Source organism: Dipodomys merriami, unplaced genomic scaffold (assembly GCF_024711535.1).
Source record: "Dipodomys merriami isolate MVZ:Mamm:240054 unplaced genomic scaffold, mDipMer1.0.p SCAF_5, whole genome shotgun sequence".
Lineage (NCBI taxonomy): Eukaryota > Metazoa > Chordata > Mammalia > Rodentia > Heteromyidae > Dipodomys > Dipodomys merriami.
Window position 1 is genome coordinate 14,903,761 of NW_027206068.1, and position 19,004 is coordinate 14,922,764.

The following is a 19,004-nucleotide window of genomic DNA, read 5'->3' on the forward strand; positions in this document are numbered from 1 at the left end:
ACAATCTGAAAAGTTAAATCAAGCCCTAGTTTCTCACCCCTGTAATCCTAGCTACACAGAAGCTGAGATTTAAGAATTGAGGTTCAAAGTTGGCCCAGGTAGGTGAATTCAAGAGATTCTTATCTCTAATCAATGAAGAGGTGAAAGTGGAGATGTAGCTCAAAAGGCAGAGCACCAGCCATGAGTAACATAAAAAGCTTAGGAATAGCTTGAGGCCCAGAATTCAAGTGCCAGGATTCAACACACACACACACACACACACACACACACACACACACACACACACACACACACACACACACACACTCTGAAAAGCTCAGTAGTAAGTGCTTGCTTTGCAAATGTGAAAACCTGGGTTCAATCCCCAGCACTGCAAAAACTTAAGAAAGATAAGACAAAGAGAGAGAAGAGACAGAGACAGACAGAGATATATATCCAAAGAGAGAGACAGAGAGATAGAGAGAGAGAAACTAACAATAGAAAAGTAAAAGCAAGCAGAGGCTAGTGGCTCATACCTATAATCTCCTAGAGCCAGCCCAGGCAGAGACTCCATCTTCAATTAACTAGAAAATGCTGAGTTGAAGGTGTCCCATGATCAAAAAAGCCAAGAACCAATACAAAGTTCTAATCCTCATTACTAGGAGAAGGATCTAAAAAGTAAAAAATTGAATCTGTAAAATGTTTTTATATCTGTTACATGTATCTTCATCAAATATAGCACAGCCTTCTATTTTTGTCTACTTGTAATTTGGTAAGGATTTACTTTACCTAAAGTAGTGATTTGTGTAAAGTTATTAAACACATACTATATTCTCTACCATATGCTGCAAGGGTGACTTACTGCAATTTGCTACTCTATCCTGGGATTGTACATACCTTGAAATCAGGCATACATTTCTCTAGACTAAGTGTTAAATAGATGGGAAAATTCATATACATTGTCTCATTGGGTCCTCAGAGACTTATAGAATTGACAGGGCAGTAATATACCTATTTTATAGGAAAACTGAGACTTGGTGCATTAAGTGATATATCACTTAAGCTAATAGAAAATCAGTGATATTTAAAATACAACTTAGTTTTGCTAATTTATGATTTAGTGCTCATTTCCTTAAAATACGTAACTTATCCAATTGTGTGAACAAAAACTATCAATTTTACTTATTTTAAAGCCAATTTCTTCAGTTGATATATAATAACAAATTTGTTAAGGACAGAGACAATAGCCATTAGCAGTTGTCAAAAAACATGTATTTTTTTTTAGTACTGAGGAAGCTGAGATGGAAATTCAAAGCTCCTCCACTCAGAAAGTGGAGACAGAAGAATCTAGAGAGTTCAAAACTAGCCTGAGCAACAGTAGTTTTATCTCAGAAAACAAACAATAAAAAAGAATATATTGTACTGTATTATATATTACCACATGTTATTATATTATACATTATAGATATACAATGTAATATAAATATTCCATTTAGATTGTGCATTTCTAAAGCTTAACTTTTTATTAGAGCAATTCATACCACAGTTCTTTAATGAGATTATGGCAACTGTCAACATTTTTGCATTACCTTGAAAAATACCTTTAAAAGATCATGAGTTTATTGAAATAGTGAAAGACTTATATTTAAAAATGCAAACTACTTAAGAATAAAGAAAACATTAAATTATATTTAAAATAATCAAAATAACAGTGCCTCTGACCCAAGGAGCTAATTATATGTATAAAATTTAATGTTCCCATTAATTTCTACATAAAGCTGTATGAATTTCACACCTAACAAACTGTAAAAATTCATCTACATTTATTTGTAAGATGGTTTTAAGCTCCAGGAATTTCATGCAGTTTGAAGTTGACTTTTTAATAGAAAACAAGAATAATGCTAATGAGTGAACATTAAGTACAAGGCACTAACTCTTACAGAGGTAAATATGTAATTACATACATTTCCAAGAGTGGGATAAATCACACATTAAGTTATGTAATAATTCAAGGACTTGTAAGAGACAAGAAGATGTACTTGATAGTCTTCAGCTAATTACTTTTAATTAACATGCCTATATTATTAAAACATATGAGAATATTTTAAAGTTAAAAATGTAAAAATATTCAATACAGGAAAAATAGGGATCTTTAGAGCTAGGAAGAGCCACCATTGGAAAGATAAGAGGTTTTACTTCTATCTATCCATAAAGGCAAAGTCTAGACATTCATAATTGCACCAATTAATTGGCCATTTTGGCTAAATTATGTAAATTGTCTACATACACTTCTCAAAGTACATAACTGCCAATGCTATTTTCACTTTGGTCAAGTCTACACTAGATAGCAAAATGAAGTGGGTAATTAGGACAATTATTCTGATACTTTAGATCAAACATTAATTAAGGTAAAAGCAGATAGCTTGGGGGGGGGCTGAAATATAAATGTTCTGCTTGAATTCTATGAGCACGTCAAAATGGCTTTATTTGCAATTGTTTTTGAATAGGTTACAGCAATTTCTTAATCAGAATCTCTAAAATTCTGAAAATTTCCAAGATACGTAGGTTAAAGAATTGCTGATGAAATTTGTGGAAATTCTAAACATAAATATAGTCACTGAAATACTTCAAAAGACAAATGTATTCCTTAATTTTTTGATACTTGCATTATATTACATTTATTGGCTTTTGGTTATGCAGAAGAGAAAATCTTTTTCTTTTTTTAAAATCAGTACTTAAGAATAAAATGTTAGGAACCAACTTGAAATGTATGGAAGGAGAGGTGTATGCGTGAATACACCAACAAATATTTATATCCTTACATCCAGTCAGATATGGCAATCGATATCTATCTCTATTCATCTATCTAGTGACGATCTTCTATGACAATCTAAGCAATTGTCACAAAAGGTTACCAACTAATAAACCTAAACAGAGAATTCGTGTATTATTTGAAATTAAATTGCTCATTGTAACATTATTTTACCTTCTCTGTAGGTCTGAATTTTTTTCAAAATAAAAGTTGGGGGGAAAATGTTCATTTTAGGGCTCACATAAAATAAGTAATAAATATTCAGTACCCATCTAACCCCCATGAAGACGATATACTTAAGACTGAAATTTTTGTAGTAGCTCATTTCTTAAAACCATACTGTGAAATCTATACTGAAAGATTCTTTCCAATAGGCCTTAAGTGAGCACTTTAAAATATTCCCAAGGTTTTCCAAGCAGGGTATAGTTAAAGCATTCCACTTGAGATCCTTGCCTGAAAGGCCCTATAGAATTGCAAAGTATCATTATTAAGCAAATGTTCCCGGGCCCTTGGGTGGTTCACTTAAAACACATTTCACTGTATTGAATATTCAATGCCAAAAGCACACTGTTCAGTGTTAAGATTTGCAATTTAAACCCAGTTGGGAGAAGTAAAAAGGTCTAGTAATTTGCCTATACTGTATTGCCTTGATGTAGTAGCTTTCATTGATAATTAAGTTCCAAAAATATGAGTTAGATTGCGTGAACAATGGGGGAAAGCTAACCTTTCTATTACAGCTTTAGCTCTTGACTTCTTGTATTTAAGATTACAGATGCTCCATTAAATCGATTTTGTGTTTAATCTCCTCTTGAAAAACAGTGAATGCAAGTCCCCAACTTTCTTCCCTTTGAGAGAACCCAAGTATTTGACAATGAAAACTACAATGCTCAAACTACACGATTAACACCGCCCACCGTGAGGGATCAGAAAAGTTTAGCAAGTCTCTGAGTAGTTTCAACTAACTCTCACAGGACTGGAATGTCAAAATACACCTCACATTAGATTTTCGAAGAATCTTGTTAGAGAAACAAGATTTCGGAAGACAGAGATGCATTTAAAAGGATAAAATTATGTTCCCTTGAAATTTACTTTTTTTTAAACATCCAGAAATTCTCTAATTATAGAATGATAGCTTTTATGTTTTCAATTTAAATGTCACCCCCCCCTCGGGCATTTAGTTCTGCTGTTTTTTAAATCCTACAGGTCCCCAGTAAAATGTAAAGAAATAAAAATGTACAGGTCATAGGACTAAATAAAACTTTAAGGGAATTAATTGCTTTTCTTTTGAATTTCTGCTTCTAGTGGGAAATAAATGGCAAGCTGGACAGCGGCTTTCTCTGGTCCCTATCAATACAGTCCGGCTTTCTTTCCCCAGCATCAATGGTAGGGAGGAAGGAAAACAGTCCAGCATCTGCTCCGTCTCCAGGTTAGAGCTTCTGGGTAAGAAGACCCAGTGTATTTTCAATGCAGAGATTACCTTCCAAAGAGGTCAATCTAACCTGGCCACGAGAGCACGTGCAGTGCATTTGGGGTCTGCTCCCGGGAACAGGGAGGCGGAGAACCACAGCCAGGCCGCGATACTTATAGTGGGGTGCCTGGGTTCAGTGGCATTACCACCGCTTGGGAACTCGTTAGAAATGCAAATGCACAGCCCTACTGCTGCGCACCCAGTTTTAAGCAGAAACTCCGGGGATGGGCTGAGCAACCTGCGCGGTTACTCGCCCTTTGGGTGACTCTGATCTATCATCGCTGACATGGAAACCAGAATATAAATTTTCTGAAGGGGCTTTGAAATCCAATCCAGACTGCAGGGGAAGGTTAAGGAAGCCGCCGAAGTTCAGCTCAGGCCGGGGGAAAGGTAGATTTCAGGCCGCCGGGGCCGTCCGCGCTCCCAGGCCGCAGCCTACCCGCCCCGAGGCTGGGACCCCCCAGCCCGCCGGCCTGCTTCCCACAGCTCCAGGCGTCGCCGGCTGCTCCGCAGGTGTCAGGTCGGTGGCCCGGGGCGCGACAGGCCCCTCCCGCGTCCGCGCGTGCCGCCCGCAACCCCCCTCCCGCCGGGCCGCCCCTTTGTCCGCCCCGAGGGCGGCACCTTCCCGCCCGCGGGGTGTGCATACCCTCGGGGGGTGGGAGAGGAGGAGGGACGGGGAGGGGAAGGGGAGGAGCGGGGCGGGCGGCTGAGTGCTGGGGTGGGGAGTCGCCGCCGCCGCCGCCGCCGCCGCCGCGCTCCCGGCTCCGGTCCCCTCGCGCCGGTGGCGAGGGCCTTTTGTGACTGGCCCGAGAGTCCCCGCGAAACCACCGCCCCGGGGCGGGGTGGCGCCTCCCCTTTGGCGGGAGCTGGAACACCCCAGAGCCGCGGTTCGCTAGCGGGCGGCGGAGCTCGGCGGGAGAGCGCGGCTAAGCGGAGGGGAGGGCCGGAGGGTGGGGCAGGGCGGGGCTGGGCCGGGCTGCGGTGGAGCTCGGGGCCCGCGCCTCCGCCCCCCCGCGATCGCGGCCGCCGCAGGCCGGGCGGTGCGCACGGGGAGAGAGGGAGGGCGGGAACGCGGAGGTCCCCGGCCGGTACAGCGATGCGGGTGACGTGAGCCAGATCGGGGACCCTCGACTGGGCCCCGCGGGCTGTAGTAGTGGCGAGGGGGGCGGGGGGGGCGGTTCAGGAGGAAGAGGAAGGAAAGCGAGAGGAGGTGGCGAGCCGGGAAGAAAGGGAGTGCAAATATTGTGACTGCTGGCTAGGGGAAAAGATCTGAAACGCCGAGGCCCATGGCGCTGGGAAACCCGACGGCTTTTGCCTGGAGCTGTCGCTCTTCCCTTGGACGGCCTCTCTGATGCACGTCGATCCGGTCTTCGTGATCTTGACTGGTGGGGAACGTTACCCACGACTCACATTCGACCCTAGTCTCCACCCCACAACCCCACCCCGCCCCCGGACAGGATAGTCATTCAGCTGACAAGCCTTCTTGAGGATGCTGCGGTCTCGGAAGCTCGGCGGCTGTCCCCCTGGGGGTGGATGCCCGCGCTAGCCTGACCTCTTTCTACTGTGTGCCCACCCTACTCCTTCTTGCGCTTTCTGTGGCCATCTTCCGTCCTGGAGTTCTAGGTGGTCATTGCAAGGGAATGAGACAGCTAGATACTGATAAATCTGTATGGCCAAACACCCTAAGTATAAGTAAAACTGAAAGCGAGGCCGGACAAGTAGCCGCCGGAAAGCGCAGCTAATCTTGGCTCTCTAAAAGTGGGCCCGGCTCTCTAAAAGTCGCAGCTAAGTGCGAATACATTATTTGATTCTGATGCCCTCGGTTCTCCAATCTAACAGAGCTACCAACTGAGGCAGAGCAGGCCTTACAAAGCCAGCATGGGGATGTACTTTCCTCCCACAGTTCTAAACCTACAATTTCTCCCACCCATTTTGAAATTTCTGTTCCTAAATCTTGACATGAGGTTAAGTGAAGGAAATTCTGATCCTCGGAGCTTAAGTTGATTGGGGAACATCCAATGTCCATTTTGAAGTTTTGAATACTATATTTTAACCTGCTTTAAGTCATATTTGTCATGTGAATTAAGATTATGAAATAGGACAAAATACTTTTTTCAATCCTATAATACCAGTCAATAAAATCCACCTTGCAAGTGAGGATTGTTGTTGTTTTTTGGCTTAAAAAAATTGGTTAGTGGGGCACTAGTGATTCATACCTGTAATCCTAGCTACTCAGGAAGCTGAGATCTGAGAATAGTGTTTCAAAGTTTCAAAGCCTGCCAGGGCAGGAAAGTCCCTGAAACTCTTATCTCCAATTAACCACCAGAAAACCTGAAGTGAAGCTGTGGCAAAAAGGGGTAGAAAGCTAGCCTGGAGTAGAGAAAGCTCAGGGATAGTGCCCAAAGATGACTGCTTTTACTTCTTTTCATAAAGCTTAGAAGCCTTCCTGAACACAAGCAGAAACGCAATTGAAGTAAACTCATTAGTTCTTCTGTGTTCTTACCTATAGAAGCTTCAAATAAATGGACATTGGCCAGAACTAGTGGAAATCATTTTTTGTTTTTTGTTTTTGTTTTGGAAGCTTTACTAAGACTATATGGGGGTGAGGTGGGCATAGGTGTAAGTTAGAATACCACAGTATCCTCTACAGAAAAGGTAATGGGCACTCCATTTAAGAGCTGTAAAGGCCAAGTATAGGCGCCAAAGTGTTGGTTTGGATTCTTCAAATGTTTGCTTTCTTCAGTGTTGATCAAAGACCAATGTGTTTGTTTTATAAGCCCCCACAGTTATTTTTTTTACCTTAAGGAATGCCCTGTTTTCTCCCTTTAAAAAATAAAAAGGAAGGATAAAAGAAAGATCCATTTCATGAAGGACAAAGGAAAAGGGAAAGAAAGATAACATTTGTCTATTGCTGGCTAAGCACTGGCCTTATAAGAGGAGCAAGTTGATTCTGTCTCCCCTGATAGGAAACCTGCAATCCTAGATCTTGTTTTGGATGGAAATGAGACAGACTCTTTAGGTGGGCCAAGGAGTCTGAGATGGAAGAATTTGTCTTTTGAGGTGAAGAATTTTCATGGCCAGTGTTGCTGGTGTAGGTGATGCAATGTTGGAGAGAAAGAAACCACAATTCAGCAAGTTACCTGAACATTTCTTCCTTTTCCAGAATTGGTAAGCAAGAATCAAGATTTTATTTCCTCTTGAAGTGTACCTTGGTGAGTACAGGAATGGGTACTTGCCAAACCTTAAATAAAATGTACAATGATGCACTCCTCACTAGATGTGAGAATGTCTACAGGCCTCAAGGCCAAGCCCTCACTTCCAATACCAGATGAGCAATCCCATCTCTATCCAACATTTTATTCCTAGCACCGTTTACACTGGAAGTGAGGAGGTTTCTGCTACCTTTTTCTTTAGTCTTAAACTCTGCCCACCCTCCAACCCCTGCCCCCAGCGTGTCTAGCCTCAGATGGAAATATCCACTGAAAGGTGATGTTTCTATCTAAACAAGATGGGGGGACTGGCACTATTCACAGAAATCCTCTATTTGTAGCTTGGACTGATGAAATGAATCACTTGGATTCCTTCAGTTTCCATCTAGATTTTCTTGTTCACACAAGTCTGTGTTTTCTAAGGAGAAGAAAAATGGATGTCTGCCCTCTACCCCCAGTCAGCCAAAACTGTTGTGATGCCCTGCAAACCTCACAGAAATCAATGGGGAAAGATGTTTAAGTAACAGCCTAGGCCAAAGCTTTCTGAGCAAAGGGATGAGCTGGGGGTGGGGAAGGTGTGGTAGGGGAGGGCCACCTTTGGCCCCAGGTGGCTGTGGGGGTGGGGCTGGGACTTCCTCTGACCCCACACCTCCACCCCAGCCGTGATGCATCAAGTATAACTCAGGTTCACACAGCACTTGTTCTGTGACCAATACAGAAATCCAGTTTGAATAATACAGAAGCTCTCCTGGCCTATTCAATTTGACACAAACGTGTGATCCATCTGCTTTACCAGGAAAGGAGTTTCAGGACTCCCTTCCCTTCCCTCACTTGATGGCTTTAGAAAGCTGTAGACTTTGGGGCAACAATGTGTGTGTGTGTTTGTGTGTGTGTGTGTGTGTGTGTGTGTGTTGGCACACATACTCTGTTTCTAAATAGCTTTTGAAGCTGTAGTCTCATTTGTAATTTACAAACCTAGTAAATTTCAAAGAGCTTGGTGGTGTTTTCAGACACCTTAATGTGCTGTCAGCTTTCTCCAAAATTAGGTACAGCTTTATTCATGATTTCCTTTGCTGAAAAGTGTGTGAACTCACAGTTGGAACCTTTAGATAGACAGAAAATGCTAAATAAGAGAAATCAGCTAAATATAAAGCATGATTCAGGTAGATTTAAATAAAAACCTAAAGTGAAACACACGCAGCAACCATTCCACTATATTTCTCAGATCCATTTAAGAAAGCAGTTAGCTCTGTGCCAGCACCTGCACAACCTTGCAAGAATTCTTTATACTTCAAAGTAGCCCCTGGTATCCTCCCACTGAAGAAAATAAAAGTCAGCAACCGCCTGTGCCTAAGTTTTGGTTGGGATTCAATATTCTAAGCAAAATATGCTCAACAGATGATAGAAGAGATGAAGCCAGAAAACAACTCCAGCTATTTAAACTGCCAAATGAGACATAAAGCTGCATTGTAAAAATCATCTGCAAAACAGGTTTTCCCATTGAAGTCGCTATGTGTTAATTACTGCAAGCTGGAAGGCTGGAGATCGAACGCCTGGAAGCCGACTTTCACCCCGCATACGTAAACGGAAAAAGTGCTGAACCGCAGCCAGAGGGCTCCTGCTCGGACTCATTGCCATGCATGCCTAGACATTAATATTGTGTTCATGGAGGGCTCGTACAGTACGAGGTGTTATTTCCTTATAAAGAAACACCAGGTCTCGCTTTCCATTCTTCTTACAAAATTATTCGCATTATTTATGCTACATTGAGCGATCTAATTTCTTCGTGATAGTAAGCTAATTGCTCTGGCAGGTAATTAGAAGCGGTTTACAACGCAAAGGGCTTTTGCATTGCCCCTCGGATTATTAAGTTGCGCTGTAAATTATACCATATTTGCTAGGGAAAAATTCTTTTGAGCAAGTTCTTTTCCTGCCATCCGAGATGAGATCGCACCCCCCTCTCCCTTCCTCCCTCCCTACCACCCCCACTGCCACCACACCCCCTGCTTTTCCTGGACTCAGAGTCGAATGATTCTAAAGCACGCGATTTTGTTCGTGTTCACTGGGCCGAAATAACGTGGCCATTATGGCCTGAAATGGGCCAGGTTTGAAGGGAGCTTCCTGCGCTACTGCAATATCCAGCAGGCATGTGGGAAAAGAACGGCTTAAATGGGGGACATCTGTTCAGTGCTGCTCATCTTACACTTACAGCCAGGTCAGGTTAAGAGAATAACCTGTTCACCACCTTTTTTCTTGTTAATAAGACTATTAGAAAGAAGCGAGCACACACACACACACAAACAACACTAATTGAGCTGCCATATAGGCAGAGAATCACACACACGCACGCATACACAAGGTTTCAGCTGAGTTGCAGGAGGAACTGTGGGAAAAAAAACTAAGCGATGTCAGAGGAAAGGAACTATTAAAAATTTCACATGACGTAAGATTAAAACTATATTTCCTACATGCATGAATTTATGAAAGGGATTTTTGCCATCTTAAAGAAGGGCCAGTTTTAAATCTTCATTTTAATAAACTGACCTGAAAGTAAACTCCAGTAAACATCCCCCTCCTAAAGGCTTTAAAGTACACTGAGAACCCACGCTGGGGTCTGTGTTGTCTTATGATGGAAACGCATGTGAGAGAACATTCCAGTTTGTCCTTTTGGTGTGGGAGAGTGACTTGTAGCCCCTTTCATAAATATCACCCATGTGTAAGCCTTATACAATGATTTGAACACATGTGTGGTTACACCCAGAACCGGGGAGCAGCTCCTAGATTATTTGTAATTAAACACAATTCCCAAAGTAACATTTATCTTCCTGAAACCGCGATTGCAATTGTCAACCGTCTGGTGGAGAGGACAGGGTAATCTGGGAGCATTACCTCCTCTAGTAACAGAACAGAATGAAAAGAAATCAATAGTGCCGAGGAGCAGAATTTAGTAGTTTTTAACTCTGCAGGTTAGCTGTGAGAAAGTAATATATAATATCAGAAGAGAAAACCACGGAAACAAATCTATTCTAGAAAAAAAAATCAGAGACACACTCATCTGAATGTCTAAGCTGCCTTTTCTCACTCCTGTCTTACACACAAAAATAAATACACATACACTTCACCCCCCACCCATTCACCTCAAATGAACAAACTCTCTTTTCCCTCCATATATTTCCTTCATTTACATGATGGAAAGGAAGTGTGTGGTGTTGTAGAATTAATTATCAATTTCCTCTATGGGCTGGCAGAGAGATGAATATGAAATATACCATAGAGTACAAGACTGTAGGATCAGCACAAGCCACATTAACATACTATGAATATATGATTATATATAAAGATAACATACAGGAAAACTCGTTTTGTTTTCTTCCTATAGCCCATCTATGTAGGTTGAGATCGCAAATACCTTCATATTCTTTTTCTATCTGTGAATTTGCTTGATAAATGTGCAGGTCTTCCTTATTTTCTCAATCTATGTGGTTTGGATACTTCAGCTAAAAAAATCAAAGCTTATACTATTTTAGGTTAGAGGATGTAAATCTCTTAAATTGTCTCTAACTTTTTGATGTTCTGAAGTGGCAGGGAAGGAAATAAAAGTAAATATTAAGGAGAAACGGAAGAAAAAAGAGTAAAAAAATCTATAAAGAAATATTCTGTTGCTCACTCCTTTTTTTTTTTTTCTTTTTTATTCCCCAAAGGAGTCACCCAAACAGTGCTCGGCATCCCCACGGAGCGACTAGGCAAGTAGATCCAGTCAGAGCTGCTTCGCTGTGGTCAGCAAATGCACCCAATTAAGCAGAACCAGGAAAAAGTATGGACTCGGCTATAAATGTGGCCGGACAGTTTGAAACCGAATAACCTCACTAATAGGGGCTATTGTTCAGCGTGGAAGTTCCCATTTTCCAATCAGGAAAATACAACCTTCTCTGAGCTCTAGCCGCCAGATCCCTTCCCACCTACGGCTCAACAATCTGCCACCAGCGAGGGGGCTTTTATTACCTCCCTTCCCAGGAAATGTTAGGCAACTTCTTTAGCAAAGCCACCTGAGAGCCAGGATGAGCCGCAGCTCAGGAGGCGCCCCTCAGCAATCTACAGGTCTACGCCAGGCCAGGTTTGCTTTTCAACAGAAAAGAAACTTTGACCAGATTACTCCAGAGCAGGAAAGCCCCCAGCATCTGGCTCAGCTCGCTCCTCTCGGCAGCCGCCGGCGGCGCTCGGCTCCCTAGCCGTGGCTTTTCCTGATTTACTTAGCTTGGGCGTCCTCGCGCTAAGTCCCCACACTGCGGCGAGGGCTTGGGGACCAGCTTTCCCTCTGGGGACAGACGTCCATCTGCTCGGGACGTACAACTCGTCCCCAGTGCCCTCGTTGGGCCGCGAGCATCCGCTGATCAATTCGCAGAGTCGCGGCCATCGCTCGGGAAACCGAGAAGCTCAGAGCAGGCTTGGACGTTACTTACCCGGCAAGAGGGATGCACTGTAGTTCCTGTACATTTCCCCACATTGCCCCCTGCGCCCCCCCCCCCCGCACCCCGGGACCCGCTTTTCTTCTGTTTTTTTTTTTTTTTCTGTTTCTTTAGCACTGTGTGTATTCATCAGACCACACTGAACGTTCAAAACTGTATTTGGTGTAGATGCACTGCCGAACAGTTGAAAGCCTAGATAACTTTGATGTGTTCGACTATAAATTCCTAATTGTATTTAATGGCTACAAATGTCATTATTTACTTGTCGCTGTATCTACACATTTTAATCTAGTAACCAAACAGCAGAGGGTTTTTTCACTCCACCCTCCCCCTAAAAGGAAAAGCAGGGACGGTGGCCTCTAATTTGCTTTTAGAACCCTTTGCTTGCTTGGTTGTGAAAGCCTAAGAGCTCCAGATCTGAACATTGATTAGTCTTCAAACCCGCCTGCAAAAAGACTCGCTTTCTCTGACCCACCTAAGGAGATGATGTATATTGTAGCTGCAAGGTGTTAGAAATACTTGAGCAAGTTGTTCCCAGGATGTAAATTAGGTCCCAAAAGCTGTTGTCCAAATCGAAGAAACAGAGAAATTAATCTGGGAGACTATCCATCATCACCGGTAATAAAGAGAGCGACATGGATGAGACAGATGATATGATTAAGGGGCTGTGGTCGTTTTAATTAACTTTTTGCTGTCCTGTAATGATCAAACTGGTCACCAGACCCGGTCAATAAGCATGTTAATATCAAACAAATAAAACCAGGGATGATTAAAAACCTCCTGCTTTATTAAATTTGAAATTCAAATGAAATTTATGCTGCCGATGCATACAGAATGCTAATAGATTTTTAGCTTTATTGATAGTGGATCACACAGGTTTGCAAGAAACAGCAGAATATACACCTACCCCTCTTTCAGATGGCACAGTAAACTTCCTATGGGGTGGGGGAAACTTTTAATTAATGTTAGGCAGCCTGCACTTCCCACTTCCTATCTTTCTTTTCCTCCCTTTCCAAACATCTATATAACACAATATTTTACTACAGAACAATGATCAATATCATAAAAGGTAACCTGAAGTCCACCCTGAATTGTTGGCCATAGTTACCAGGGGCTACAGTTGTTCCCTCCCGAGGGACAAGACTCCTACAAGATGGGGTTACTTCCCCAAAGTGGATGAAGACAGTTCATTTCCCGCTAGAGAAGCAAGATTGTGACTGTTTTCATCTTTGATTAATTATATGATTCCTTTTTGACTCTATGATGAAAACATTTACTACTTGGTGGGGGGGGTGGACACACAGACAGAATCATACAGGGGGAAAAGATCTTTTGGCCAGTACTGCTATGAAACAGACACCTTGACTTTGTAATGGGAGTAAATAGAATGTGTGTACACACACATACACACACACACACACAAACACAATACATTAATGATACTAATGAAGAGAGTTGAACTTATAAACCCTTCAAAGTCCCTAAATGCTGCAAGCCAACCTTATGCAAATTGAAAAAAACCCTAGTATTTTCATAGAATACAAACCAACATTGTGACTCATTGTCATCAGAAGAATGACTTATTATTCTGAAGTGATGATCCAAATTGGGGGGGGGGATCTTAGAATTAGGTAGCTCAAAATTGCAGTCACATGATGTTGCTTTTTTAAAATTCCTGACATTTTTGTGGAAACACTGGTTAACACCCCTGTTTACTCTCAGAATCCGCATTTAACTTTTTAATAGTGCTGCCTCTCCTTCCAGAAGATAGTAGGATAAAAAGATAAACCATTCACAGAAAGGAGTCTTCCTTCAAAAGCTTTTTCCCCCTCCACCTTTGAGGGTGATGGTATTGATTACAATTAAACCCCAAATTTCAACAACTGTATATTAGGTCCTTAAAATGCATATCATTATAGAAGGAGACCAAAGCAATGAAGTTAATTCTCTTTTATTTGTTAAACGTAGTTCCCTCCTTCCCCCACCCCTTCCTCCTTCTGGGCTGGCCTGTCACGCCTTCTCAACACGCTAAAGTCATTCAGAGCAGCTTGCTGGGAGAAACACGACATTTATGGTAAGCGTCAGCCTTCAGAGAAAGAAAGCAGTTCATTAATTTACTTCACACTTACTTCAAAGTATGAGAGTGTACCTTACCCCCTTAATCAATAGATATGATGTACAGTCAATATCCCCACATGTTCAAAAGGGTCAGAAATAGAAACTCTCACACCACAAACATCAAAGTCAAAGTGAAATTTACACACACGATGAAACCTGACTTTGGAGTTTATTCAGTAAAAGCTGGAAGGACTCTCCTCCCCCCCCCCCCCATCTGCAGGAGTCTTGACACATCCAGGACAATAATAATAAAATAAGAATGCCTCCCTGGTCAAAACAAACAGCTAGTTGCATTTTAATCATTGCACCTTAAAATTGGACTTAGAAATATGAATTTTTAAAATATATTGGATAGGGCTCTAAGGGCTTGCGTCCCCCACGCACACTGGTGTTGTGTGTTTTGTGGTTGGAGAAGTTCCCTAGTGGTGGCAGAGCACTTGTCATGGTATTTCTCAAGGCAACTAGCAACACAAATGTTAGGCAAGTGATTAAAATCCACCAAGTCGGAACTCACTGTAGCCGTTAGCACAAACCCACACTTACATCTTTGCTGGACCCTCTATAAATGTAGTCTAAGATTTGTCAAAAGCTCATCTGTATTATTCCACGACTAGAACGCCCAGATTTCGTCAAAATCTGACCCCCCTCCCTCCCCCGCCACCCCGTCTCCCTGCCCCAGAAAGAGGCTCTGTGGTTGCTTGTAAAAACTTCTGACGTGTAAAACAACAACAACAACAACACAAAACGCTCCTTAATTTCTCATCCAAAGGGGGGGAGGGGAACCCAACCTTTTCGAACTTAATCCTTTTGTAGTGAAATTTGCTCAACCCCACGGGACGAACACACCTCCTCTCCCAGAGCGAGACCCTACACTTCCGAAGCAGAATCCCATCTCAGAAAAAAAAAAGTAAAAAGGTTACCACATCAAAGTAATAACGCTGGGGGCACAGGCGCGCACACAAACACTGCGTCCCTAAAAATGCCCCTCACACTTGCGATCTTTTTATTTGATTGGAGAGACAGGAAAGCAAAGGTAGGTGTTAAGATTTCTTTAACAAAAATGTAGCGGCAGAGTCCATGAAGTTAGGGGAAAAGGAAATCTGCCGATTTTGGGTACGAGGAGCCGGGGCAAGTTGGTGACAGTAGTGGCATAGGAGAATGTTTATTACTCAGCCTTTCTCAACTTCGCAGTCAGTTTCACTCAGGTCGCCTCTCGGTCTCTTGCACGTACACCGTGTCGTTCCTACTCCCCACCCCCAGCCTGGAGGCGCGAGCACACCCGGACAGACACGCGCGCGCGCACACACACACACACGCGCGCGCACGCACACACACTACACAGAGGCATCCGCACATACCCCCCACCTCTCCTCATTCCCACTTTTCCCCAGTTTCCCTATTGCCTCCCGAGATGTGCCCGACTCAGTTACGTCCTGGTTCACTCACACCCTTCCTGCTGCATTTTTACTGCTCTGCTCCCTCGTCCCCTGTTTGGTCGCACACGCATTTTCACCGTCACACCAACACCTTCCCGCTTTCGACGCTACCTCTCCCTTTCCCACCCCTCCTCATTTCCGCCTGTGATCTCTGAGGTTTGGTCACACTTGCACAGTTACACTGTTGCACACACGCACACACACTCGGTAACACACGCAGTCACCCCCGCCCCCTCCCCTCCTCTCCTCCCTCCCCGCGGCCCCAGCGGCCGGCGACGGCGCCGATGACCTCACGGCGCGCGCGCGGCGCGGCCCGGCGAGGACGCAGATTGGCTGGCCGCGCCTCCGCGGCACTTCAAAGCCAGAGAGGGAGCTACAATTGTGGTGGAATGGGCGGAACTGATCATTGTATTGCACACCTCTAAAAAAAACACAGCCTCTGATTTATCAATATAAAAAAGATCCTCTGAGAGGAGGAGGGCACTTTTGTGTGATGGCAACTTCACTTCTAGGGGTGAGTCTCAGGATTTTCTCTTGCTGGTTTAATTAGTTTCCTTTTATTGCTGATCGGAGGGGGTTAAAGTCGCCCCGGCCAGGCCACGGGCTATCAGTCTCTCCATTGAGAGCGTCCGTTCCTCCCCCCCACCTCTTTTAAATACAAGTGAGTTTGGAGAAAAGAAAGAGGGGAAGAGGGGGGCCGAGTCACGTTTTTCAGCACTGTGAAAGGTTCGAAGGGCATTTAGACCAGCCACCTCGCAGCGCCTGGCGGCTCCCTGCCCTGGGGACCTGAGCCCAGCCCATTATATAGGCGACGATTTGGGGAGGGGGTGGTGGTGGGTGGTGGTGGTGGTGGTGGCCGTGGTAAAGAGAGCAAGTTTTTCTTCCTGGGCAAACTGCAGATTCTTCCCTTCCCCTTAAAAAAAAAAAACAAAAAAACAAATCCCGCAGTCCGTCTTGTGTCGCAGGTATGTTGAACTCGTTTTGTTTCTATTATTGTAGATGTACTTCCAAAAAAAGAGAAAAAACAGACAGAAAATAAAATATCAAGGAAAGGAGTGGCGAGTGAAACCTCGCAGTTTGACCCCTTTTGGCCTTGAAGAAACAACCCAGAATGTTGTTTTTTTTTTTTTCTTTTTCGGGGGAGGGGGGCGCGCGCAGCGGGGCAGGATTTTCAAAGCTCTCTCCGGATTACCGGAGAAGCCTTCTTAAAAGCAATCCAATGGTTTCCCCAGGTTTCTCGGCCAAGGAAACTTCCTTCCCGATCTGGAGTTTTTGCTGGTTTGTTTCAAAGTGTCTGGGGCCTTGTGTGCGCACGAGTGTTGTTTTAGGTGAGATTACTTGTCAAACTCTTCCTTAGCGTGGCGCTTGGCTCCCGAATCAGACGCCGGCCGCCCAACTTGTCCCTTCCTGTAGAGTAGCAAGCAGCCGGGCGCCGGGGCTGTTGGGGGTGTCAGGTGAGTTGGTGGCGGGCGCGCCGCAACGAGAGACGGGGTGCAGTGGGGGCGTCTGGGAGGCGATCGAAGGACTAACGCGCGTTTCTTCCCTCCCTCCCTCCCCCACCGGCCCTTTGCCCACCTCCCCTCCCCCACCCGTCTCCCTTCCTCCTTGTCGCAGGAAGAACCGAGGTTGGGATCCACTCCTCTGGCCATGCTTGCGGCTACCTGTAACAAGATCGGCAGCCCCAGCCCGTCTCCCTCCTCCCTCTCGGACAGCTCTTCTTCCTTCGGGAAAGGTTTCCATCCTTGGAAACGCTCCTCGTCCTCGTCCTCCGGCAGCTGCAACGTCGTGGGCTCCAGCCTCTCCAGCTTCGGCGTGTCGGGCGCCTCCCGGAACGGCGGCTCGTCCTCGGCGGCTGCCGCGGCGGCGGCGGCGGCGGCGGCGGCCGCGGCCCTGGTGTCCGATTCGTTCAGCTGCGGCGGCTCCCCGGGCTCCAGCGCCTTCTCGCTCACTTCCAGCAGCGCCGCGGCCGCCGCCGCCGCCGCCGCGGCCGCCGCCTCCAGCTCGCCCTTCGCCAACGACTACTCGGTGTTCCAGGCTCCCGGCGTGTCGGGGGGCAGCGGCGGCGGCGGGGGAGGCGGCGGCGGCGGCTCGTCGGCGCACACGCAGGACGGCTCGCACCAGCCCGTCTTCATCTCCAAGGTGCACACCTCGGTGGACGGGCTGCAGGGCATCTACCCGCGCGTGGGCATGGCGCACCCCTACGAGTCGTGGTTCAAGCCCTCACACCCGGGCCTGGGGGCTGCGGGCGACGTGGGCTCCGCCGGCGCCTCCAGCTGGTGGGATGTGGGCGCCGGCTGGATCGACGTGCAGAACCCGAACGGTGCGGCGGCGCTGCCCGGCTCGCTGCACCCGGCCGCCGGGGGGCTCCAGACCTCGCTGCATTCCCCGCTCGGAGGCTACAACTCGGATTACTCCGGCCTGAGTCACTCGGCCTTCAGCAGCGGTGCCTCCTCGCACCTGCTCAGCCCCGCGGGCCAGCATCTCATGGACGGCTTCAAGCCGGTGCTGCCGGGCTCGTACCCGGACTCGGCCCCGTCGCCGCTGGCCGGCGCGGGGAGCTCCATGCTGAGCGCCGGGCCGTCGGCGCCTCTGGGCGGCTCCCCGCGCTCCTCCGCGCGCCGCTACTCGGGCCGGGCCACCTGCGATTGCCCCAACTGCCAGGAGGCGGAGCGGCTGGGCCCCGCCGGGGCGAGCCTGCGGCGCAAGGGTCTGCACAGCTGCCACATCCCGGGCTGCGGCAAGGTGTACGGCAAGACGTCGCATCTGAAGGCGCACCTGCGCTGGCACACGGGCGAACGGCCCTTCGTGTGCAACTGGCTCTTCTGCGGGAAGCGCTTCACGCGCTCGGACGAGCTGCAGCGGCACCTGCGGACCCACACCGGCGAGAAGCGCTTCGCCTGCCCGGTCTGCAACAAGCGCTTCATGCGCAGCGACCACCTGAGCAAGCACGTGAAGACGCACAGCGGCGGCGGGGCCGGCTCGGCGGGCTCGGGCAGCGGCGGCAAGAAGGGAAGCGACACCGACAGCGAGCACAGCGCGGCGGGCAGCCCGCCCTGCCACTCCCCGGAGCTGTTGCAGCCCCCGGAGCCCGGGCACCGCAACGGCCTAGAGTGAGGTGTACCGGGTCCCCGCACCTGTCCCCGCACCTGGGTCCACTGGAGGGGAGGGGGGGCAGGTCTGTCTTGGCTTCCACTCCGGCCTCTCTCCACTGCACCCTGCTCGCTCTCTCGGTCTGTGTCTCTACGTCTCTGCCTCTGTCTCTCTAGAGTCTTTCCTCCTGACTTTTGCAAAGGGACGTGAACCTAACTCGCATCTGTGTCCCAGGCCCCGACCTTCCTTCTCTACCCCCTAGTTACTGCCCGATCCTGGTGCAGCCAGAATCGAATCTCCTCGCCTTCCAACTCCAGCCCCAGTTGGCCTCACTTTTTGGAGGGCAGCGGCCTCTGGAGTTACATCTGGATGGATTCGGTGCTGTGGAGGCCCTGGGCTTCCGCACCGACCGGAGCCACTCGGCTG

At 46.6% G+C, this 19,004-nt stretch overlaps 1 protein-coding gene across 1 annotated transcript; it reads left to right on the forward strand.

Moving 5' to 3' along the window:
- Positions 1 to 15,925: 15,925 nt before the first annotated feature.
- On the forward strand, positions 15,926 to 18,619 carry Sp8 (Sp8 transcription factor). Its single transcript, XM_069997239.1, has 2 exons — positions 15,926 to 16,002; positions 17,103 to 18,619. Exons 1-2 carry the CDS (start codon positions 15,982 to 15,984, stop codon positions 18,600 to 18,602), a joined length of 1,521 nt encoding a protein of 506 aa, XP_069853340.1. The 5' UTR covers positions 15,926 to 15,981; the 3' UTR covers positions 18,603 to 18,619.
- The last annotated feature ends 385 nt before the right edge of the window (positions 18,620 to 19,004 follow it).

Excerpts from the sequence above, each read along its gene's own strand:
- Sp8 (XM_069997239.1), top strand. The coding sequence starts at position 15,982 with ATGGCAACTTCACTTCTAGGG. Across the intron at positions 16,003-17,102 it reads TGGCAACTTCACTTCTAGGG|GAAGAACCGAGGTTGGGATC; the intron begins GTGAGTCTCAGG and ends TCCTTGTCGCAG.